Genomic DNA, 26,734 nt, shown 5'->3' on the forward strand with positions numbered 1-26,734 from the left:
AAACACACGCACCCAGGTTTGCGTGTCATCTCCTTCCCCTTCCCCCAAATAAAAGAGGGAAAGGAACATTTCCATTTTAAGACTAGACTATTGTGAAGGTCAGAGGCACTTTGTATAGGCTGTTACATATTTTTTTTCTGCTCCTTTCTGCTGGTTTTTCATTGCTAGTTCACTAGTTCATTCTTTCTAACTAGAAAGTTAAAACTTTCTTTTAATAATACCCATTATAAATGCACTTAATACCTTTAATTGTGCCTTTAATAATACCCACATTTCAGACTTGAAAGGCTTCAGCCACTGCTTACCCCTTATGCAAGATAGCATTTGCAAAGGGCACAAAGTTTCAGTTATAAGATGAGTAAGTTCTGGGGATCTAATGTACAGCAGCATGGTGACTGTAGTTAATCATACTGTATTGTATACTTGAAATTTGCTAAGAGAGTAGATCTTAAGTATTCTCACCACACCAAAAAAAAAGGTAACTGTGAGATGATAGATGTGTTAATAAATGTCATTGTGGTTATCATTTCTCAATGAATACATAAATCATCATGTTGTACTCCCTAAATATACACAATTTTTGATGTGTCAAATATAGCTCAGTAAAACTTGGGAGGGTGGGAAGACAGCATTTGCCTGCAATAGGTCAGAAGAAGAGGAGGTTATAAAACTCGAGTGGAGAAGTAGAAGAAAGACCAAAGTCCCTAAAAAACCCATTTGGAAGATTCTGTTTCCTAATGTTAACACTGTATGGTTACCTTCCTGCCCTCTTTTTCTTGACCTTGCAGAATCCAGTGACTGGCTTGCTCCCAGCCAGCTATGATCAGAAAGATGCATGGGTCCGAGATAACGTGTACAGCATCTTGGCTGTGTGGGGTTTGGGCCTGGCCTATCGGAAGAATGCAGACCGGGATGAGGATAAGGCAAAGGCCTATGAATTGGAGCAGGTACTCAAAATAAAAATACAAAGAGATCTGGAGCTGTGTGTGATTGGGGTTTGGGGGCAGAGTGGATACTGAAGGAAGTGAAACCCACCAAAAGCTAAGATAACTGTATTTTGCCTTTCCCTCTTTCATCATCTTTCTGAAATTATATTCCAAAAAGCTTTCCTGTATTGCACTGAAGTGGTATTCTTGCAGTGGAAACTTGAAACTTGCTGATTTGAGGGAGAAGGAACAGTCTGTTCTGTTACAGTGGAAAATCCTATCCTGGGATCTTTCCTAAAATGCATAACTCTCTAAGTAAATGTATCTTGTAGTCTCCACTGTATTCTCATTGAGAAAAACGTTTGGGGGCAGGTATCTACTATTTTACTTCATTTTTAAAAATTGTGGTATTTGTATGAGGGTAAATAACATAAATCAGCAAGCCTTCTGGACTAGACACAGTAAAGACTTTATTTGTTGATTTTTATAGCTGTGGCCACTGTTTCAGAGCCTGTTGCTTCCTCCCTCCCTCAACTCCTGGGCAAAATGAGGTCAAAGTCAGCAGATGCTTTTAAGCCAACTTTTAAGGCACTTCCCCTCAGTAAACAAGCATCCTTTATAGAACTGTTGAGACACAAAGGGAGCTGCATCCTCTTCAACAACCAAGAAAATAATATTAAGAAAACAATATTCTGGGCTACCGCAGGAGTTGAAGTACTCTGTTGTCAGTTATAAGACGGATGTGCATTCATTTCCATTAGTGGGAAAAATTATCTCTATACCAGCCATTTTCTCCAGTGGTCTCTCTAACACTTAGGCAATCTGAGCTCCAATCTTCATCTATAAATCAGAATATTGATATTTGTTTTTTTACAAGTATCAGTGTAATATGGGGTTGCACTGTGTTGTCCTTAGCAACAGCAGGCATTTATTCTTCATGCAAGCCATTGTTGAGAGATACATAGGTCCACCAAAAAAAAAGTTGTTCAAGTTTTTGCTCTAGACCAGGTAGTACAGATCATTATTTTTATGAGTTTTTTTGTTGTTGTTGAAACGGAGTCTCACTCTGTCCCCAGGCTGGAGTGCAGTGGTACGATCTTGGCTCACTGCAACCTCTGCCTCCCAGGTTCAAGCGATTCTCCTGCCTCAGCCTCCCGAGTAGCTAGGACTACAGGCACGTGCCATCATGCCTGGCTAATTTTTTGTATTTTTAGTAGAGACGGGGTTTCACCATGTTAGCCAAGATGGTCTCAATCTCCTGACCTTGTGATCCACCCGCCTCGGCCTCCCAAAGTGCTAGGATTACAGGCATGAGCCACCGTGCCCAGCCTTTTATGACTTTTATAAAAATACCATTGTAGAAATTTGGAAAATATAGAGGAGTGTTTAAAAAAATTCACCTGTAATCCTGCCTACTCCCCTCCCCCAAATCCTACATGCTACTCAATGTTTTCTAGTTTGAGCTCAGTGTTTTGTTGCTATTTTTTACTAGAAATTAATATCAATAGAATTGGAATTTCGTATCTGGTACAATTTGACCAATTTTTTCAATTCTATTAGAAGAAATCTGTTATCTCCCTGTAATGTTAACACTTTTTCTTATTTGGCCCAGTTATAAAGAATTTAACAGAGGAAGGGGGAAATAGTAGGGAAACATTGAATTACCCATTCTAAAATTTTAATGTTCCATTAAATAATTTTCAACATAGCCAAAAAATACCTTTCATACCACCTTAATAGTAATTAGGAATGTTTCAAAACATTATAGCAATGGGAAACATCTTTCAAAAAGAAAAGATTTTGTGGGAATTTTTAAATTTCTATGAACTTTCATTATGAATTGCAACAGGTTTTTATTATTAGGTCTCAATTTTTTTTCTCAAACCTGATTCAGTGTTAATCAGGAACCAGAAAATCATCTCTGTAAAAGGCCAGATAGTAACTATTTTTATCATTAGGGTTGTAGGTCACATGTGGTCTCTATCCAACTACTCAGCTCTGTGATTGTGGTGCAAATGCAGCCAGAGACAATGCAGTCATCCCTCAGTATATATGTGGGATGGATTCCAGGACAGGCTGCTTATAACCAAATCTCTGCATACTCAAATTCTGCAGTCAGCCCTGTGGAACCCATCTATAAGAAAAGTCAGCCTTCCATATACATAGGTTTCTCATTCCTGAATACTGTATTTTTGATCTGTGTTCGGTTGGAAAAAAGCCACATATAAGTGGACCTGCACAGTTCAAACTTGTGTTGTTCAGGGGTCCCCTGTATATAAAGAATGAGTGTAGTTATGTTTAAATAAAACTTAATTTATAAAAATAGCAATGGGCTAGATTTATCCTTGATCTAGATGAGTGGTTCCAAACTCTGACTGTACTTTGGAATCACTTGGGAAGCTTTGGGAAGCTTTTTTTTTTAGACTAAGTCTTGCTCTATTGCCCAGGTTGGGGTGCCATGGTGCGATCTCAGCTCACTGCAATCTCTGCCTCCCAGGTTCAAGCGATTTTCCTGCCTCAGCTCCACAGTAGCTGGGATCACAGGTGCGCGTCACCACACCCGACTAATCTTTTTGTATTTTTAGTAGAGATGGGGCTTCACCATGTTGGCCAGGTTGGTCTTAAACTCCTGATCTCAAATGACCCACCCACTTCGGCCTCCTAAAGTGCTGGGATTACAGGTGCAAGCCAGCACACCCGCCTGGGAATCTTTTAAGAAACACCCTTACTACACCACAGCTTAGAAAATTTAAATATGAATCTCTGGAAGTAGAGCTCAGTAGCATCAATATTTTTTTAAAAACTACCTGGGTGATTCTAATGTATAGCCAGTGTTAAATAATGACTAGTTATGGCCAAAATATGAACATAGATTACATCCAATAAATTCATGGATTAAATTCCCACCTATTGCAACTTTCTATTACTGTGTGGATTTTTCCCAAAACATTGATTGTTAATTTCTACCCTTCCTTCCAATTCTTACCTTGGTTTCTTTCTGAGAAATAATATCAGAGAATTGAAGAGAATTCTGGATGAAAAAAGGACAAGGGTTTAGGCAACTGCTGCATCCTAGATTGAGAGTAGAATTATGCACATGAATGTTTTAACAAATGTCTTTCTCTCAGGCATATAGATACGGTCTCATACCCATAGAAATATAGGCAGACAAATAGGGATATCTCTTTGCATTCATGGTACCATCAAATCTCAGCTTCATCTCTGGGCCTCACTCCAGTTCTGTGTGCTAAGGTGTGTTCTTTTTGTGTAGTGGTTCATCTTTTCCCATGACTTTAACTATTACCTTTATGAGAATGACTTTCAAGTCTTCATCTCTGACCTCACTTCAATTTAAACCTAGGTTTTCATTTGTCACCTCATCAGTTGCATCTGCATATACTGTGGCTCCTCAAACTCAAAAATGTGTCTGAAACCTCACCTTTCCAACTAAAAACAAACTACAAAACAATGGCAACTCATCAACAGTCTCTTTTTCTGTTATTACTGTCTCCATTCTACCAACCACCCAGGCAATATTACTTGGAGTATTTCCCATAGTATTTTCTGTGGAATACTAGGCCAACTAAGTTTGGGACTATGTTAAACAGCAGGTGTCTTTACTCTGTAATTTCTCAGAGCCTTCGATGTACTAATGTGCATTTTTTGTCTAAGATGGTAGTGAATTTTATAGCCTTTCCAAAATCTCTTGGACTAGCACTCTATAAAACAGTGCTTGAAGTGTGCTACTTAACCTTAGAATGATTTTTGACTTCTCCCTCTTACCTTTTGATACATGCACACCAAAATCTGTTGATTCATATAATTTCTCTTGAATCTATCCCCTCTTTTCTCTTCCCTTCTGCCTCAACCTTAGTCTAAGCCCTTATCCCCTAACCCTTCTGTGAAAACCACACTTAAATTATGTCATTTCCATCCTCGACAATCTTTCTGTGGCCCTCATTTCTCCACAAGTAAAGTCCAAACATTTTGGATTGATAGGCAAGGCCCTCTATGGGTTGGTCCTAGCTTACTTTTTTCAATATTATATCACACTGGTGCCCTCCATTATACACCCAGTTCCAGCCAGGCTGATGTCTTTATTACTCCTCTAATAATCCCTTAATAAAAATACCTAACATTTGTATAAATACTTTCCATTGTACAATACACTTCCCCATAATTACCAGTATTTTATTCTCACAATACCCTGTGAATCAAGTATCATTATCCCCAATTTCCAAGTGAAGGGATTGAGGCCCAGAGATGAAGCTGGAATTTGATGGTACCATGAATGCAACCTGGGTCCTATGTCTTCAGAATCAGTATTGTTTGAATGTTTGCCTCCGTGGGAGCCTATAGACATAGCCACCTGCAAACATTTTTATGGGCTGCTGCTTCTACATGCCTGTTCCCTTTCAATCTAAACTAATATCCTTTGAAAGCCTAGCACCAATCCCACTTTTTCTGTGGTCCCTGTCCTTCCTCACAGACCACTCACTTGTACAGTGGTCACTTTCTCAGGAGTCCTTTCTTGGAACTTCTAGATCACTTGTCATCTGTGCCATTCAACATATATCTTCATTTTCTTAAATTTAAAAGACTGTGTAATCATCACGTGCCAGGCCCTATAATAGATGTTAAAAAGAAAATGGGACAAAATGTTTATATGTAACCCTCAACTTTTTATTATGGAAAATTTCAAACTTAAAGGAAAGTTGCAAGAATGGTAAAATAAACATTTGCATATACTCTATATAAATTCGCTAGTTGTTAACACTTTATCATATTTGCATACCCACCCCTACACACACACACACACACACACACACACACACGTTTATTTGATAAGCCATTCGAGAGTTACTTGCAGACATGTGTTTGTTTTTTAATTCAACTTCCTTCATCCATTGACTTAAAGGTTTTCTGAACCTGGCCTCTGCCCCTTTTTCTCAGGGAGTTCATTATCTGATGGGGGAGACAGATATATAAGCAAGTAGTTACAGTACATTAAGATAGGTACTATAGGTACTGATTTATATATTTGAGATAACTACTAAGCTCTATGGGAACACACAGAGGTGGGAATGTCTAAACTTCTCTGGGAAAAGGCAAGGAAGACTTCAGAGAGGAGTTGTGTTTTAAAGGATAATTAGGAAATGCTGGGTGGACTATGCTGTAGTTAGTTTTTAAAACATATCTGTCCCATCTCCCTTGTCTTTATGTTCTACAAAACCTGATAGAGGTTCAATAAATATCTGATTGCACATATACCTGGGGGTAGAGAGAAAGAGGTACACAGATATGGTTGTGTAGTTATATATTCTTATAAAGTCAGTTCACAGATATATATAAATTTATGTCCTCCAAAAGAATAGGCAAGAGGGAGAGTCACTTGGTATGGGTAGAAGCCCTGGTGTATGAATGTACATGTATAATTAATAACATCTAGCACACCTGGATCAGAAAACAGTTAGTTTGGAGAACACAAAGTACAGATATCTCCCATCATTCCTACCTCCCCATGCTTCCTACTAATTTTATCTTGCCTTGGAAGTTAGAACTTGAGGATAAAAATGGCTGATAATGGCCACTAATTGAGATCCTCCACTGAATCCTTGATTCCCCAGGTTTGCTGTTTGAAGAAAATTTAGATGGGAGTAGTGGGGCTGGGTGGTAAAGGGAGTTGATGGGTTTGCAAGAGAAAAAGTGACTAAGGCAGTAAAATAGTGAAGAAGCCAATGACATGAACCCAGGATTCTTACAGAATAATATAAATGCTGAGTTCTATATTGGTCAACTAGAGGCCGTCAATAGGTCTTTTAAAAATGAGTTCCTTTGGGCCATTGATTTAAAGACAAGACTGTTCAAGCCCCTCCCTCTGCTTCCCATTCTAATTCATCTACTGTTAGAAAAGACAGAATATGGTAGGAACCTTTGAGTATATGGTGACATGTATCAGAATTGAATAAAGTTTCCCCACAGAGGAGGTTGTGTTAAATACTTTCCATAACAGGGTATATTAAAGAGATGGACTCTTTCATTAACATCAAAGTCATATAGATGTCTTCTTGTAGGGGTTACAATAAGTTTCCTTGCTTTATAATAAATGTTTCAGTCTTTTTTTTTTTTTTTTTTTTTTTTTTGAGACGGAGTCTCGCTCTGTCGCCCAGGCTGGAGTGCAGTGGCCGGATCTTGGCTCACTGCAAGCTCCGCCTCCCGGGTTCACGCCGTTCTCCTGCCTCAGCCTCCCCAGTAGCTGGGACTACAGGCGCCGCCACCTCGCCCGGCTCATTTTTTGTATTTTTAGTAGAGACGGGGTTTCACCGTGTCAGCCAGGATGATCTCGATCTCCTGACCTCGTGATCCACCCGTCTCGGCCTCCCAAAGTGCGGGGATTACAGGCGTGAGCCACCGCGCCCGGCCTATGTTTCAGTCTTTAAAATGTGACAAGATCATGCACTGCCTATTCTTTCTCTCTTTTTAAAATTTCTTTTGATCTGTAAGGGGAGAGGACCGTTTATAGACAGAAATGACTTAAGAGAGGAGACTCTCCTACAGAAACCATTTTTATTTTTATTTTTCCCTCAATAAAAGGCTTCATAAAGAGTTGGAATTTAATCAGTGCTTATCCTTATCATGACTATTGCTTGTAGTCCCATTTGAATACGTTTTGAAGAAATAACAGAATCATGTGGCTTCCAAGTAGATGAGTTTTCAGAGTTGTCCTGAAGTTGCCTCTGAGCCAGCATACCCTGGAGTAACCTGGTTGGATTTCTTTTGGACTGTGAAACAGAAAGCTTTTTGGAGAAATAGAGAAGCTGTTTGGTGCTATGTTCTTCCAAAACACATTGCCTACCCATGCCACGATTGATGGACCCTTAGTGTCATGTAGTATATAGTTGGTGATCAGAATTTTGAGATGTTATGATTGGAAAACAAACTACTTTAAATTGTCAAGCCCTAGTAAGAGAAATAGTGATGACTTGAAACTTAAGAATTTGTGACTTTATTTCAAGGAAAAAGGGTTGAGTCAAATGAACAGATCCCCTTCATACTTATTCTTAATTGAAATTCACTTTATTCTTTAGGGGACATGTCCAGATAAATATTTCTGTGGACTCTGGAAGATAAGTCTTGGCTAGTTTAGAAAAAATAAAAGCAATGTTGTAGTGAAGTCTTTCTAGGCCATAGGATGTATTTTAGAATATCCTCAGAGCCTTAGGATTTTTGAGCTGTTTTGCCCCTTTCTCCAGGTGGAATGTCCTCTAATAGGATGGTTGGCTTATTTTTACATAAACCAGTTGGAGCTTGGATGATTTTTTTGACTTGAAGGAATCATAAAGCTTAGCTTTTGATTCCACTTTTAGCTGTAATCTGCTCTTCTGTGTACCTATAAATGTCATGTAAATAGGAACACAGGATAGGGTTACTTGTTCTCAAAAGGTCATGTACCAACTGCAGTTGCTGAGTAAGTGTTCCTGTATCTAGGGATGTTTATAACTGTCTTGTTTCCATTTATTTCTGCAGAGTGTAGTGAAGCTGATGAGAGGACTACTACACTGTATGATCAGACAGGTATGTTATTGGTAACACCCTCCTCTCCAATAAAAGCACATTGTAATAGTATCTCTACCCCTTAGGGAATGTTTATAGCTTATATTTTCTTTCAGTTTCACAAATAGTACACACTAATTTTAGAAAATTTGGAAAATTTGGAGAGGGAGAATGTCACCCATAATCTCACAATGTAATTACCACTGGAATGTTTCTTTCTAGTCTTTTTTCACCCTCTACAAATGATTTTCGATGTGTTTTATCATTACTGTACATTCAATTGTATATGTAGGGTAGAAAGATGATACAGGTCTAAAAACCCTCATTTGGCCAGGCACTGGTGGCTCATGCCTGTAATCCCAGCATTCTGGGAGGCCAAAGCAGATGGATTGCTTGAGTCCAGAAGTTCAAGATCAGCCTGGGCAACATGGTGAAACGTTGTCTCTACAAAAAATATAAAAATTAGGGCTGGGCATGGTGGCTCAAGCCTGTAATCCCAGCACTTTGGGAGGCCGAGACGGGCGGATCACGAGGTCAGGAGATCGAGACCATCCTGGCTAACACAGTGAAACCCCATCTCTACTAAAAAATACAAAAAACTAGCCGGGCGAGGTGGCGGGCGCCTGTAGTCCCAGCTACTCTGGAGGCTGAGGCAGGAGAATGGCATAAACCCAGGAGGCGGAGCTTGCAGTGAGCTGAGATCCGGCCACTGCACTCCAGCCTGGGTGACAGAGCGAGACTCCGTCTCAAAAAAAAAAAAAAAAATTAGCGCACATGGTTGTGTGCTCCTGTAGTCCAGCTACTTGGGGATGAAGTGGGAGGATCACTTGAGCCTGGGAGGTCAAGGCTGCGGTGAGCCAAGATGGTGCCACTGCACTCCAGCCTGGGTGGCAGAGTGAAACCCAGTTTCAAAAATAAGTAAACAAAACACACACACACACACACACACACACACACACACCCTCATTTGAAACCCTTGGGGCCATCAACTTTAGAATTTAAGTTTTTCAGATTTTAAAAAGGCAGTACAGTGCATATTCCTGGCAACCTTTAATTATATGGTGTATGGTATATATACACCATATATTACCTTATGCCTTCTGCGGGTCTAGGACAGCACTATAATCAGAAACTTTAATATCTCTGAAGGGAAGCATGCAATTGCATACTAAGTGGAATAAATAAAGACTTAATTTGAATCTGGTGTTGCCAACAAATGAATTTTAATGCAAAACTTAGGGGAAAAAACCTTTTCAAAGTGTTGTAGATTTTAAGATTGGAGATAAGAAACCTTGAATTTGTATCTCATTGCAGTAATTTGCATTTTCCTTACCTCCAGTGAAGCTGAGCATCCTTTTATGTGTAGATTGAAAATTTGCATTTCCTCATGGATGAATTGTCTGCTAAGTCCTTTGCCTATCTTCTAGGTTCTCTTTCTTGCCTGTTGAAAAGTTCTTGTACATTATAGACATTAGTCCTTTGTCATATGCATTGTGAATTTTTTAGCAGTCTATCATTTATTTTTGAGGCTTGTTTGTGATATTTTTGCATACAAAAGTGTTTTTACTTTAAAAATTGTTTTATCCTAGGAGATCTTAAAGTATTTTGCCCACATCGAATCTGACCTGTCTTTTCTGGAGATCAAGATTATGTTTTATTAGAAGAAGAAATTGAGGCCCAGATTGATAAAGTGACTGCCTACAGGCACAGGAATCTATATCTATAGTAGAAGGAAATATGTAGTAGATAGAAAGTAGTACACAGAAATACATGATAGATAGAAAATCTTTGCTACTTTATTTTGTATTTAGATATTTGCACTTCTGTTTTTTTCTTTTTAGATAGGGGCCTCACTTTGTCGCTCAGGCTGGAGTGCAGTGGTATGATCATAATTCACTCACTGCAGCCTTGGCCTCTGGGCTCAAGTGATCCCCCCACCTCAGCCTCCCACATCACTGGGACTACAGGTGTGCACCACCATGCCTTGCGAATTTTTAAATTTTTTTTTTGTAGGGACGGAATCTCACTATGTTGCCCAGGCTGGTCTCAAACTCCTGGGCTCCAGTGATCCTCCCACCTCGGCCTCCTAAAATGCCAGGATTATAGGCACGAGCCACCTTACCTGGCCAATATTTGAACTTTCTACCTTACCAAATATGTTTGAGGTCACTAATTTCAGGAACCAAATTTAAGGTATAACGGTTACTGTCATACATCAGAGGCATTATCAAATTTAAATTTCAGGAACTAAGTCTTTCAGTTGTCCTTTGCACAGTATTTTCCTTCTGACTTCTAGTTTCAGCTTTTTGTTGTGAACCCAGGAAATCTAAGACAGATCTGCCAGCCTCGGCCTCCCAAAGTGTTGGGATTACAGGTGTAACCCACTGTGCTGGCCAATTACTGTTATTTTTTCCTGAAGTTTGAGTTGTCCGGCTTCAGTTCCCAGGGTTTTAAGAAAGCACAGCTGAGTTTTCAGTGACTCCAAATTAGGAAAAATGGGGGAATAAAAAGAAGGAAAAAAATTGAAAACATTATTTTGAAAGCTTATAGCCAAAAAAATTAGAATTCCATCCAAACTGTAGAAGGTAATAAAAATTGAAACAAAAATTAGGCAAGACTAGAATCTAACAATGGGTATACTGTCGTTTTGAAATATAATTTTTTCTCTCTCCAGTTTCCCTTTTGCTAAAGACAAATCATGGTAGGACTGGTTTGCTTATTATACTTGGCCTAATTATTTGTATACAGTGCAGCAAGAATAATTATTTTTTACTTAGGCTTTTAAATGGGCTTTGATTGAACTTTGTTCCATAGGAGGAATCTCAGATAAGATTTTTTTTTTTTTTTTGAGATGGAGTCTTGCTGTGTCACCCAGGCTGGAGTGCAGTGGCACAATCTCAGCTCACTGCAGCCTCCACCTCCTGGGTTCAAGTGATTCTCCTGCCTAAGCCTCCCGAGGACCTGGGATTACAGGTGCCCACCACCGTGCCCAGCTAATTTTTGTATTTTCAGTAGAGACGGTATTTCACCATGTTGGCCAGGCTTGTCTTGAACTCCTGACCTCATGATCCACCCCCCTCAGCCTGCCAAAATGCTGTGATTATAGGCATGAGCCACCACGCCCAGACATCAGATAACACTTCTTGAAAGCCGAGCCCAGCCATGAATTTATGTCATCAAATATCTATGAGTTGGGTGAATTTCTCCTCCTCTTGAGGTTCCAGGATAAACCTGAGGCTTCTGTGCCTGTCGGAAAGTGACATTCGTTAATTACCAAGGGTCAGAAACCCTATATGTGGACTGTGTACATGAAATATGAGGCCAGTTTTTCCAAGGGCTTTATTGCCTTCATAAGTCAAGTCTGATTCTTTAAAGGAAAGTACACCATTCCAGTCAAAGACGTGGTAAAATTACCAGTTTCTCCATCTGTGTCCTGTTACAAATGAAAACAGATTCTTATTGCACTTATGCAAATAACTGTATTGCCGTAAGTTAAGAATACTCACAAATAGTTTCCAAATTCTGGAGAAAATCAGGTAGACAGAAACAAGTATGCTCCAAATCTTGCTTATGGGAGTATACTACATTGTTAAAAGCTGTCAGTAGCTCAAAAGAGAAGTTTTAAGACTCTGAAAAACAAAACAGGCCGGGCGCGGTGGCTCAAGCCTGTAATCCCAGCACTTTGGGAGGCCGAGACGGGCGGATCACGAGGTCAGGAGATCGAGACCATCCTGGCTAACACGGTGAAACCCCGTCTCTACTAAAAATACAAAAAAAAAAAAAAACTAGCCGGGCGAGGTGGTGGGCGCCTGTAGTCCCAGCTACTCCGGAGGCTGAGGCAGGAGAATGGCGTAAACCCGGGAGGCGGAGCTTGCAGTGAGCTGAGATCCGGCCACTGCACTCAGCCTGGGCTACAGAGCAAGACTCCGTCTCAAAAAAAAAAAAAAAAAAAAAAACAACTAGCCAGGTGAGGTAGCGGGTGCCTGTAGTCCCAGCTACTCGGGAGGCTGAGGCAGGAGAATGGCGTAAACCCGGGAGGCGGAGCTTGCAGTGAGCTGAGATCAAGCCACTAAACCCGGGAGGCGGAGCTTTCAGTGAGCTGAGATCGCGCCACTGCACTCCAGCCCGGGTGACAGAGCGAGACTCCGTCTCAAAAAAAAAAAAAAAAAGAAAGAAAAGAAAAACAAAACAAAAGATCAGCAAACATTTTAAGCAAAAAGTCAAAAAAATTAGTTCGGTCCATGCAGTTATTTCTTGTTCTGCTTGATACTCGTGAACATTTTAGCTCTCCATGAGTCCTAGAAGTTTCTCCTCTATTCTGATGTCACAGTCTTCAAAAGTTATCAGAAACATGCATTTAAGAGCACCTATTGGAATTTTATAGCTGATTATAAAACCATCTTCTAAAAAGGACTAAAACAAGACAACAATTGTCCATGAATGAAAAAAAAGTTTTAAGGCAGCCATAATCAAAAGACACAATTGACAAAGAAATTTGTTACCTCTGTGGCACACAATAATTTTAACATAACAATTAGGATTATTACCAATAATGTACGCTAAGTTATATCAGAATTGCAGGAGTTTCCTATAATTTTGGAACACATACTAATAACATATTTATACAAATACAGTCCAAAGAAAACCAAACAACATTTCATATTTAACAATGCTTCCTATATAATTTTTATACTAAATAAGCCAAATTATGACATTTTTGGACTTCAGGGAACCTAATGTCTTAAAGGATTAATTAGGTTAGAAAAAGACATAATTTATAATTTGATTTTGGAAAATTTGTCAAATATAAAAGTTTAAAATGCTTGATATTACAAAATAGTATTACAGGTCATTGTTTAACCAAAGTGCTAATTCAAGGACTTCAAAAAAAGTGAAAACCTTCATTCTTTGAGAGAAGAGACTTAATTTTCTAAACAAGAAGCCCTAATAAAAACAGCTTGAAGCCAATTACATTTGTTTTTCAAAATTTTGTAAATAATCTATAAAGTTTAACCTTGATTATAAAATGTAACTTCTATAAGCCTTTTATAACCTTTATTAAGAAGTTGGAGGAGTTGGTTAATGCTTTAAGGAAAACTTGTTAATCTGACACAGGGGTCCATATACTGGTTTTGCATCTGTGTGCCTTTGACACTAATGATTCATTTATAGAGAAACTGAACTTATTTTATCTTTAAAAATTGGCCTTTACAAACTTATATGCTCTCCTCTTCCACGATAGTTCCTGGCCCTTGAGGAATCAAATAGCTTTAATTGTTTTTTGCCCTATATTTCAGGAATGCAGTTTATTTTGATTGGCATCTTCCACAGGGCCTGAAGATGAGGCTTTAATTGCTGTCGGTGTTTAAGATTTAGCAGGACTTGATGTCCTTTTTAGACCCAGGAGTTAAAGCCCTCTAAGTCAATGTCACAAGGACTTTAAAAGCACATACAGGAAGATACATGGATATAATAACCTTAGTTAAAAAAAAAATTTTTTTTTAATCTCAGTTTTTTCCTAAGCAAAACCAAAACTTAATAATAATATTTGGATTTTCTGGTTTGTCCTGAACATCCCTCTTTTTTTTTTTTTTTGAGACGGAGTCTCGCTCTGTGGCCAGGCTGCAGTGCAGAGGCGTGATCTCGGCTCACTGCAACCTCCACCTCCCGGGTTCAAGCAATTCTCCTGCCTTAGCCTCCGGAGTAGCTGGGACTACAGGCACACGCCACCACGCCCAGCTAATTTTTTTGTATTTTTAGTAGAGACAGGGTTTCACCATGTTGACCAGGATGGTCTCGATCTCTTGACCTCCTGATCCACCTGCCTCGGCCTCCCAAAGTGCTGGGATTACAGGTATGAGCCACTGCACCCAGCCTCTTTATTCTTATAACTTTCTTTACATCTCCTTTTGTTTCCTGGTTGTATTTACCTTGTTTTATACATAACCTTTAAATAAGCTTTGAATTAGACAAAACTTGTTCACCTTTTATTTTTTAGCAAGAATGTTTTCCTATAATATATATTTATTGGAAAATATCCAAATAATTATCTATTAATATAACTTTATATCCTAAATTATGACCAGTTTTTCTGCAAGTACTTATCCTATTATATTTACCTAATTATTGTAATTGTTTTACTCTGATTATTTATGAAAATTGTGATAGTCATGATTTAAAGTTATGAAACTGCCATTGAAAGTTATAACTGAGACAGTGAAAAAAGATTTGACCTAACTGACTCCATCTTGCTCTTAGCCCCAGGCTGTCCTTGTTCACTCCTGGTCATAGGCCAAACTAACTTTGGGAGGAATTTAGCTTATAGATTAGCTTTGAAACAAAGAGAATAACAGTCCTTTCCCAAAACAAACCTCCTTATTATCTGTGCATACTGCCTAAAACCACAGGATTCGAAGTTATGGTAATCTTACTAAATTCAAGATGAAGCTGTTTTCATTAAGCCCATATCAATGTCTTATTTATTAAAAATTACACAAGCAAAGAATCATTCTGTTTTGGGCTGGGCTTATAGTTTGTAACCCCTATGCCAAATTTTGACACCTTATAGTATTTGGCAGGGATAAGTATGAAATTGCTTGATTAATAAATGCAAAACAAAAGAATGTATACTGGCAAATCTTAAGACATTTCTAATATTACCTTACCAAATAATTTTAAAACTAGCTTATTTAATTTTACTTAAGTTACATAAACTTGAAAAAGCATTTGACTATTCTTTTTTAGTATCTGATTTAAGTGCTTTTCTTTTTCTTTTTTTTTTTTTGTTGTTGAGACAGAGTCTCGCTTTGTTGCCCAGACTGGAGTGCAGTGGCTGGATCTCAGCTCACTGCAAGCTCCGCCTCCCGGGTTCACGCCATTCTCCTGCCTCAGCCTCCCGAGTAGCTGGGACTACAGACGCCCGCCACCTCGCCCAGCTAGGTTTTTGTATTTTTTAGTAGAGACAGGGTTTCACCGTGTTAGCCAGGATGGTCTCGATCTCCTGACCTCGTGATCCACCCATCTTGGCCTCCCAAAGTGCTGGGATTACAGGCTTGAGCCACCGCGTCCGGCCAAGTGCTTTTATTTTTCTTTAAGCCAATTAATTAGATCTCGTATATTTTTAGTAGTGAAACACTGTGTACACAACATATACATACATCTAAAGACATATTAGGTATGCCGATGGATTTATAAAGACCCCCTTTTTTTCTTATACTTTCATATTCTTGATAACCTGTTTCACAACCCTACACATTTGTCAGCTAAATAGCCTTAAATTTGCACATTAAAGGAAATAGTTCGGGTGAAATCAAATAGCAAAATTTACATCATAATGTACAGAGAGAAAGGTCTGGTGGTGCAGAACTAGAGGGAGATGCTTTTACAGTGCACTTAAAAAATTTTTTTAAACAAAGACATTTCTGAGTGTCTTCCTTAAAAACTCAAGTGTAGCCTCTGTTGCAATAACTATTTTAGTCAAAAAATCAGGTGAAAATGGAATTCAGTCAACTAAGAAGAAAAAAAAAAACTTTTGCTCAAAAAAAAAGACAAAGTCTTTGGAGAGAAAAAAGAAACAGCTCAAAAACATGAAGGCCTTTTAAATACAAACATGCCCACATGCGCACATACACATACACATCTTGGATGTTAACCTTTTAATTAAGCCAACTTTTAACCATTGAGCTCCTTTAAAAGAAAAAAAATCTTTTAAAATCTTATTACCGTATTCAACTAGGACAAAATGCTGCTAAACTAACAATCATCACACAAATTATACGATTTCTGAGTGCTCTAAGTGTAAGCAGAATTTAACACCAGCTGGTTGTTAATGCTAACTTCAGTCATTTAAAAAGAATTTGCAAGACAGAATCCGAAACCAGTTTCTTACATAATGATGGGTCTCAGGCTGCAGACTGCTCTCTACCATCCTAGAAACAGGAAAAACGAAAACAAAAACAAAACTCATCTTCCCTGTTAGAAGCAAGCTCAAACTCCATAAAGGAATTATCTGCCTTCCACAGACATGCAGGCAGGAAAGCTTGCTTTCCTTGTGTTGGAAGCAAGTAAAACTCCAAAAAAAGAGGAGTTGTAACAGCAAAATAAGCTTTAGATCTTGACCAAATTTTGAGAGATCAGGGATTCTGTGGAGGGGGTGCTCTCAGGCCTCAGCAAATTGTCCTGTTGGTTTGAGCCATAAAGTTAGCTCATACTGGTACCAAGCACTGACAGGAGATTTGTCAAAGGTCAGGGGCATCTCCACTCAGAATCCACCCCACCTTGAGGTTACCAAAATGTGAACCCTGAAAATCTGAGACAGGTCTCAGTTAATTTAGAAAGTTTATTTTGCCAAGGTTGAAGATGTGCCCATGACACAGCCTCAGGAGGTCCTGAGTACCTGTGCCCAAGATAGTTGGGGCACAGCTTGGTTTTATACATTTTTGAGAGACATGAGACATCAATCAATATATTCGTTCATTAATTAATCACTAATGATAATTAGTACATTAGTTCAGAAAGGCTGAGACAACTCAAAGCAACACCCCACAACCGGGGGCTTCCAGGTCACAGGTTGGTGAGAAACAGATGGTTGCATTCACTTGAGTTTCTGCTAAGTCTTTCCAAAGGAGGCAATCAGAATATGCATCTGTCTCTGTGAGCAGGGGGATGACTTTGAATAGAATGGGAGGCAGATTTTCCTTGAGCAGTTCCCAGCTTGAAAGGGCCCAAGATATTTTCCTTTCAGACTGTCATACCTTTACTCCCTCACTCTGTGTGTCTCTCAGCAGCTCTTTTCATTACTCTCTCAAAATATATCCTCTTATTCTAATTTACTTTGAAATTTTTACCTCAGTTTCAGGAACAAATGTATCTTTTCACATTCAGTTATCTCTTACTAAGCTGTTCTCACTCAAGCACTCTGAATCTCAATTTATATCTACAGTGTGCAGTGTAGTAAACCAACCATATGAAGAGTGAACAAGAGGCAATGAATAGGAAAGAGCTGTTTTTGACTATTTGGTATTATTTTCTAATTAAATCACCTAAATTGAAAAACAACAGTAACAGACTTTCCAGTTGTGTTAGTGTAGAGAAAAAGAGGTAACAGTGTATTTTAAATATTCACAATTGCCTGAAGATAATGTATTTTCACATTGCAATAATGTATGTTAGAGTATAAGTGTGGCATATGGGTTGACTTTTCAGTATATCCTTCTGTTAATGTTTTTGTTCTTCTCAGGTGGATAAAGTAGAATCCTTCAAATATAGTCAGAGTACTAAGGATAGCCTCCATGCCAAGTACAACACCAAAACCTGTGCCACTGTAGTGGGTGATGATCAATGGGGACACCTGCAGTTGGATGCTACCTCTGTGTACCTGCTCTTCTTAGCGCAAATGACTGCCTCAGGTCAGTACAAGGAGAGAAGTGCTGGGAGCCCCTGAGCATGGAGTCTGGGGTACTAATTAATATTCTTTTAAATTGAGGACTAGGAAGGCTGGGGTAGATCTTCTTGAGACAGGTGTTTTTTATTATTTATTAATCCTCAGATATGAGATGGCAAAGAATGGCTGGGGTTTATTGCTTGTTCTCATACAGTACATTGACAAGCCTGTCGGTTAGTATAAATACAAATTCAATCACCTACTTTATGCTACTGTTTATGAATATAACAAGGCATCTGTCTATAGGCATCTAAATTAAGAAAATTAACTTAGGAATCAGAATCCAAATTTTTAAATTATTGAATACTATATTCTTTTCAGATGGTTCTCATTAATTTTGGATGCTTTACCTGAGAAAGGGAAATGTAAGAAACAATTTAATTTCCTTTTATTTCTCCTAAATTCGGGGAGGGCAATGTATCCGATTATACCTAGTTTATTAATGTAATGGGACGTTTGCCAGAGCTTCCTAAACTAATGTACTTCTCAAAATACCAAATTTTTGACATTTTAATTTCTTCATCTTCCAATCGGTTATTGAGCTCCTTGGTACTAAGGGCATCCAGGGTGGGAATTCCCTCAAAATACTCTTCTTCTCCTTTTTTAATAGAAATAAATATTTGATGATAAACCTTTCCTTTATTTCCTCTAGAACACACAGCTCAGAAGCTGAATAGCCTTTTCTCAAAAGTATGAACTAGCTACCCAGATATGTCCTCCTGTTGTAGGGGAGGAGGTTTCTTCCAGAATAAATGTAGTTTTAGGTTTAATTTATTTAAATAGAATGACAGCTATAACTCTATTTCTAATATTATTTTAATACCAATTCTGGCGTTTTGTCTACAAAGCAACAATGTCTGAGTATCTCTTGTAGTTTTTCATTTTGAGCCCAGAATGCAAGCAGAAATGTATCAAAGAGGCTTATAGGAGACATAACCATTCATTCAACAAATGTTTATTGATTCCTGACTTAACATTTGATTTTCATCTCAATCAGCTGAGTTTGATAGGTACTTGGAATAAGGTAGATATTATTTGATCAGGCCTTTTGAGGAATATGTAGAAATTTACAAATCAGAGAAGGGAAGGGGATAGCATGAATATAACATGGAAATTTGAAAGGTACTGGCCATCAAGGTAAGGCTGGATATCTTCTATGGTTAGAGTATAACATGCATCTGGAAAAATGACTAACTGTGAAACTAGAAAGTTGGGGCTAGCTATTTGAGGGCCTGTGTACCATACTATATAGTTTGGAGTTTAGTCCGTAATCAGTAGTGAGTCATTCAAGGTAAATAATCAAGGAAGTTTCGGATGATTCACTTCAGTAGTAGGAAGATAGATTGGATAGGAAAGAAGATTAAGATGGCAAACTAGTTAGAAAGTTAGTGAAATACTTTAAGGCAAGATTGATATAGAATTTATGTAAGGCAGTTACCTTGAGAATGAAAGGGCATATTTGAGATATAAATGGTAGTATGCAAGATCATAGAGTATTTAGTGATGCTCTACACATTTTTGAATACTTACAAATCTCAACCTTGGTTAAAAGAGAGGCTTAGACAGAACCTGACTGCAACTTATAGAATGGGGGCATGAGGAGCTCCATGGAACCCCCAGCAAAATAACCATAAATGTTGAAAATTATTTTTTAAAAACCAGCCACTTACATTATTGGAAATTGTCTGAAGGACATACAGCAAGTAGAGAAACATTTACTCCAGGAAATCTACCAAGTATTGGTAAAAGCAGTGAGGGAGTGTGGCATTTGAGTCTCAATCTACTCCCTCCTCCACCCCACCTCAGCATGGCAGAAGCAATATTCAAGGCGGGCACAGCCAAGAGCACAATCTCCCCAGCTAGTTCCCAGTTTAGGGACACTGTATCTCCCTGAGGGAGGTAGGTTGTGATCATTTCTCATCCTCTCCAGCTCCATGTTGCAGAAGCTAGTTCAGGCAAGAATAGCTAACAGGCCTGGAGCTCCCCTCCTCCCCAGGAAAAGGCAGGGTGAGAATTAGGCCCTGATCAACCTTGGCCCACTTCACTATGAGGGTGGAGGTTCCCCACCGGGAGGGGCAAACTAAGAAGATCAAAGGTTACCATCTCTTCCCAGCACTCAATTTGTAAAGCAGGGGTGTCACTACAAAAGAATTGGGCCACTGTTCTCACCACTAGCTCTGGAGCACTGCCACAGAAATTTTGCTGGGGAGAGAGGCAGGCTGTAAGGACACAAAGCTCTGTAGCTTTTCCCAAAGGAATTGACTTTATTTAAGAGTGTGGGAAAGTTAAAACCTAAAGGCAATCTCAAAAAGCAATGGAGATTTGGGTTCTAAGCAATTAAGAGGAGGCTAGTAGCTCAATAAGAGCAAGAAGCTAAACCATATACTAGCTCAATGGCACATGAACATTTTTCAGGATAGATTATATGGTATACCATAAAACAAACCTCAATAAATTTGAAAGATTTCAAAATCACACGAAGTATGTTCTATGACCAAAATGGAATGAAATCAGGAACAGAAAGAAATTTAGGAAACTCACAAATATATGGAAATTAAGCAATACACACCTAAATGACCAATGAGTCAAATAAGAATCACAAGGAAAATTAGAAAATACTTTGAGCTAAATGAAAAAGAAAATACAACATACCAAAACTTATAGGAAGCAGAGAAAACAGTGCTTAGAGGGAAGTTTATAGCTGTAAACACCAATGAAAAAAAAAAAAAGAAAAGAAAAATCAGTAACCTAACCTTCCACCTTAAGGCACTGGAAAAAGACAAGCAAACTAAGCCCAAAGCAAAGAGAAATGATGAAGTAATAAACATTACAGCAGAAGTTAATGAAACAGAAAATGGAAAAAACAGTAGAGAAAATCAACAAAACCAAAAGTTCATTCTTTAAAAAGATCAACAAAATTGACAAATCTTTAGCTGCACTGACCAAGAGAAAAAGAGAGAATACTCAGATTACTAAAACTAGGAATAAAAGAGGGGATATCGATACAACCTTACAAAAATGTAAAGAACTAAAGGGGAATACTATGGACAACTGGTTACCAACAAACTAGATAATTTTGATGAAATGGGAAAATTTCTTGAAAGACAAACTACTGAATCTGACTCAAGAAGCAAAGGAAATCGGAGTAGACTTACTACAATCAAAGAGAATTAGTAATATAAAATCCTTCCACAGAGAAAAGCCCAGGTGCAGATAGCTTTACTGATAAATCTACCAAATAAAGAAGAGTGAACACCAATTCTTTACAAACACTTCCAAAAATAGAAGAGGTGACACTTGCAACCTCATTCTGTGAAGCCATTACTCTGATGCTAAAACCAGACAAAGATATCACAACAAAGTACAATTATAGATCAATATCTCTTATTAATAAAGACATAAAAATAAAATACTAGGTAACTGAATCCAGCAATATATTAACACGTTTATATACCTTGACCAAACCATATATATTCCAGGAGTGCAAGGTTGTTTTATTATCTGAAAATTAATTAATGCAATACATCATGTCAATGGAATAAAGGACAAAGGTATATTATTGTCTCAGTAGACACAGAAAAACAATTGACAAATTCAATACCTTATCATGATAAATACTTACCAAATAAAGAATAGAGGAGCATTTTTTCAACCTGATAAATGGCATCTTTGAAAATCCACAGCTAACATGACATTTGATGGTGAAAGAATGAATGCTTTTCCCCTTAGATCAGAATAAGACAAGGACATCAACTCTTGCCACCAGTATCTAAAATTGTACTGGCAGTTTCGCAAGGGCAAAGAGCCAATAAAAAGAAATAAAAGGCATCAAATAAATGAAGGAGTATAATTATCTCCATTTGCAGATGATAGTTCTTACATAGAGAAATCCTAAGGAATTCACTAAAAATCTGGAATAAACAAAGTTTAGCAAGGTAACAACATACAAGATAAATATGCAAAAATGAATTATATTTCTAAACAGGAGTGAATAACCAAAATGAAATTTAAAAATAATTTCTATTAAAATAGGATCAAAAATGAAATAATAAGGAATAAATTTAATAAAAGAAATATAAAATTTGTACTTTGAAAGATACAAAACATTGTTGAAAGAAAGTAAAGATCTGACTAAATGGAAAGACATCTATATTTAAGGATTAGAAGATTTATTGTTAAGGTGGCAACATTTCCCAAATTAATCTACAGATTCAACATCAACTGACTTTGCAGAAATTGACAACCTGTTTCTAAAATTTGTATGGAAATTTAAAGGACCCAGAAGAGCTAAAACAATCTTAAAAAAGAAGAAAGTTGAAGGACTCCAACTTCCTAATTTCAAAAATACAAAGCTACATTAATTAAAACAGCACAGGTACTGGCATAAGTATAGACATGTAGCTCTTTCGAATAGAATTGAGAGGTTAGAAATAAGTCATCACTTTATGCTCAGTTGACTTTTGACAAAGGTGCCAAGATAATTCAATGGGGAAAGAATAGTCTCTTCAACAAATGGTGCTGGGACAACTGTATGTCCACATGCAAAAGAATGAAATTGGACTTCTTCCTCACACCATATATAAAAATTAACTCAAGGCTGGGCGCAGCAGCCCATGCCTGTAATTGCAGCACTTTGGGAGGCTGAGGTGGGAGGATCACTTAAAGTCAGGAGTTTGAGACCAGCCTGGCCAACATGGTGAAACCCCTACTCTACTAAAAATACAAAAATTAGTTAGGCATGGTGGTGTGCACCTGTAATCCCAGCTACTCGGGGCTGAGGCAGGAGAATCGCTTGAACCCGGGTGGCGGAGGTTGCAGTGAGCCGAGATCATGCCATTGCACTCCAGCCTGGGCAACAGAATGAGACTACATCTCAAACAAACAAACAGAAAATGAAATTAAATTTAAAAAAATTAAAATAAATTGTAAACCTAAATGTAAGAGGGAAAACTAAAACACTATATTAGTCTGCCACAACAGAATACCACATAATAGGTGGCTTAAATAACAGAAATTTATTTTCTCACAGTTCTGGAGGCTGGAAGTCCAAGAGCAAGGCTGGCAGGGTTGGTTTCTGGTGAGGCCTCTCATCTTGGCTTTCAGATGGCTACCCTTCCTGTGTTCTTACATGGCCTCTTCTCTATGTGCGTGCACTCCTGGTGTATCTTCCTCTTCTTATAAGGACAGCAGTCCTATTGGGTTAGGGCCACCCTCATGACCTCATTTATCTTCTTAATTATCTCCTTGAAGTCCCTATCTCCAAATATAGTCACATTAGGAGTTAGGGCTTCGACATATGAATTTTTGGGGGGAGGACAAAATTCAATACATAGCAAACACTCAGAGAAAAATATAGGAGTAAATGTTTCTGACCTTGGGTTAAGAAAAAGCCTCTTAGATATGGCACCAAAAGCATAAGCTACTAAAGAAAAAATAGACAAACTGGAATGTATCAAAATTAAGAACTTTTGTGCTTCAAAGGACCCCATCAAGAAAGTAAAAAAGCAACCAATAGTATAGAAGAAAATATTCGCAGATCGTATATCTGATAAGGTACTTGTATCTAAAATAAAGAACTCTCAGAACTGAATATAAAAGATAAATAACCTAATTAAAAATGGTCAAAGAATCAGAGTTGACATTCCTCCAAAAAGATGTTCAGATAACCAATAAGTACGTGAAAGGATACTGAGCATCATTAATTTTGAAAGAAATGCGGGTCCCAACCACAATGAGATACCACTTCACACCCATCAGGATGACTGTAATCAAAAACACAGATTATAAGTATTGCTGAGGATGTGGAGAAATTGGAACCCTCATACACTGCTGGTGGAAATGTAAAATGGTGCAGCTGCTTTGGAAAAGAGTCTGGTAGTTCCTTAAAAGGATTAAAAAAGAGATACCATATGATCTAGCAGTTTCACTCCTAAGTGTATATATACCCAAGAGAAATGAAAACGTAGGTTCACTCAAAAGCTTATACATTAATGTTTATAACAGCATTACTTATGATAGCCATAAACAAAAATAACCCAAATGTTTATCAACTGATAAATGGATAAATAAAATATGATACATCTGCACAATGGAATTTTTAAAGTTTTTTTCATGTTACTGCTACCTCTGAAGATGGAATATTTGGGGCAATAAAAAAAGAATTACGGATACATGCCACAACACTGACAAACCTTGAAATTATTATGCTAAGTGAAAGAACCCAGACATGAAAGGCCATATATTGTACGATTCCATTTATATGAATGTCAACTAAGGCAAATCATAGAGACAGGAAGTAGATTAGTGATTACTTAGGCTGGAGGGCAACTGTAGAAGGAAATGGGGAGTGACTGCTAAGGGGCACAGGATTTCTTTTTGGAGTGATGACAATGTTCTACAATTGATTGTGGTGATGGTCGCACAGCTGTGCATACACTAGAAGCCATTGAATATATACTTCTTATGCATTCTTTTTACGTATCTCAATAAAGTTGTTTCTAAAAATGAGACAAAGAGGCTTAATGTTGTACAGATGAGTGCAGAATATAAGTGCAATAGACCACTGATTTAGCTCCATTTCTGGAGCCCTGTATGCTTTAGTATTCTTTATATAGTACTGTTACATTTGGTCTAATCCAGCCCTATCTCATTTTATGTGTACTCACCTCTGCATTCTTTGTTCAACAAGCAGTGTCTCAGCTCTACAGGAGGCACAGGATCCAGAGGTCCTCCATTTATGACCTTTCCTCAAGAGACATCCCTTTCCTGTGGTTAGCAGAGGTGTTTAAAATCCCTTAATAAATTTTCAAACATCTACTGTTCAATGCTGTTTAATACCATTCATAATACTATGTGAGATACTTTTAGTGGCTATGTGAGATACTTTTAGAAGATGCAGATATAAATAAGATAGTTCTTTCCTTAAAATTCAAGTACACTTTTGTCTATAATACAGAGTAAAAAAATAAGTTCATAAAAGTAAGAAAAACAAAATTCTGTGAGTCACAAAATAGGAGAATCAATGATAGCATCACAGAGGAGATAGCATTTGAGCTGAGCCTTGAAAGAACAGTAGGATTTCAAGACGTGGAAAGAAGAAGGCCATTTAAATGGAGAATATAATGAGCAAAAGGATATAAATGGTAGAAATGTCTGGCATGTGTATGGTATAGCTGTGATGCAAGTCTAACAGATGAATAAGACCAGTTTCATACTTTTGCCTTCTCTGTCCCTGCTCAATTGCGTTGGCACACAAAGATGATAAGCTAAAGCTAAGAAGCTGATGTCCCATGTCACTATCATCTCTTCTCTTTACCCGCGTCTTTCCAAGAAGTTAATGTCATTACCGTTACAAGAAAAAACACACTTTGCCAGTTTGCTCCTGCAACTTCCCTGTGCTATGGATGCTATTTTGACAGAACCATGGATCAGGAGGAGTTTGCAATCTGATAATACCGATCATATAGTTCTTTTTAATTATAAAGTTACACAGTTCCATGATTTAAAATATATGTTAATAGATCAAAGATTTAGATGTGGCCAGGCGCGGTGGCTCACGCCTGTAATCCCAGCACTTTGGGAGGCTGAGGTGGGTGGATCACGAAGTCAGGAGTTCAAGACCAGCCTGGCCAACATGGTGAAATCCCTTCTCTACTAAACATACAAAAAAATTAGCCGGGTGTGGTGGTGGGCACCTGTAATCCCAGCTACTCAGGAGGCTGAGGCAGGAGAATCACTTGAACCCAGGAGGCAGAGGTTGCAGTAAGCCGAGATCGTGCCACGGCACTCCAGCCTGGGCAACAGAGCGAGACTCCATCTCAAAAAAAAAAAAAGTTTCTGATAATAAAAAATACTATAAACAAAGTCCAAATTCCGACAAACTAGCAACAATACTTGCAACACATATGATGTGCAAGAGACTAATTTCCTTAATATTTGTTAAAATATCAATAATAGAAAAAAGGAATTTTTTTTTTTTGAGAGGAGTCTCACTCTGTCGCCCAGGCTGGAGTGCAGTGGCACGATCTCAGCTCACTGCAAGCTCCGCCTTCCGGGTTTACGCCACTCTCCTGCCTCAGCCTCCCCAGTAGCTGGGACTACAGGCGCCCGCCACCTTCCCCAGCTAGTTTTTTTTTTTTTGTATTTTTTAGTAGAGACGGGGTAACACCCCGTGTTAGCCAGGATGGTCTCGATCTCCTGACCTCGTGATCCGCCCGTCTCAGCCTCCCAAAGTGCTGGGATTACAGGCTTGAGCCACCGCGCCCGGCCAGGAAAAATTTTTTTAAAGTTTAATGCTGAGCAAATACACACACACATACACACACACACACAATATGTATGAACCACAGAAGAGGGGAAGCAATGACAGCATCACAGAGGAGGTAGCGTTTGAGCTGGGCCTTGAAAGAACAGTGAGATTTCAAGATATGGAAAGGAAGGGAAGGCCATTTAAATGGAGATTATGAGCAAAAGGACATAAGTGGTAGAAATATGTGGCATTTGTATGGTATAGCTGTGATACAAATCTAAGAGATGAATAAGGCCAATTTCATACTTCTGCCTTCTCTCAGCCTCTGATTTCTATTGTCAGTCTTTCTGGTACACACATATATATGTATGATGACTCCTAATGGGTGCAAGATTTCTTTTTGCAGTGATGAAAATGTTCTAAAATCAATTGCGGTGATGGTCATACAACTGTGCATACACTAGAAACCATTGAATATATACTTATAATGCATACTTTTTATGTATCTCAATAAAGTTGTTTTTAAAAACGACAGAGAATGAGGCTTATTATTATACAGATGGT

The 26,734-nt window shown here is 38.2% G+C and overlaps 1 protein-coding gene across 4 annotated transcripts in view; it reads left to right on the forward strand.

The window, feature by feature from the left end:
* LOC105464743 (phosphorylase kinase regulatory subunit alpha 1) overlaps positions 1 to 26,734 on the forward strand; it is a 130,686-nt gene that overhangs the window by 951 nt on the left and 103,001 nt on the right. For all 4 annotated transcript variants that reach the window (XM_011712795.3, XM_011712796.3, XM_011712798.3 and 1 more), the window contains exons 2-4: positions 789 to 947; positions 8,454 to 8,501; positions 17,719 to 17,887. In XM_011712795.3, the coding sequence (XP_011711097.1) occupies positions 789 to 947; positions 8,454 to 8,501; positions 17,719 to 17,887 (376 nt within the window). The remainder of the gene's footprint in view (positions 1 to 788; positions 948 to 8,453; positions 8,502 to 17,718; positions 17,888 to 26,734) is intronic.

This window comes from Macaca nemestrina, chromosome X (genome assembly GCF_043159975.1).
Source record: "Macaca nemestrina isolate mMacNem1 chromosome X, mMacNem.hap1, whole genome shotgun sequence".
Taxonomy (NCBI): Eukaryota; Metazoa; Chordata; class Mammalia; order Primates; family Cercopithecidae; genus Macaca; species Macaca nemestrina.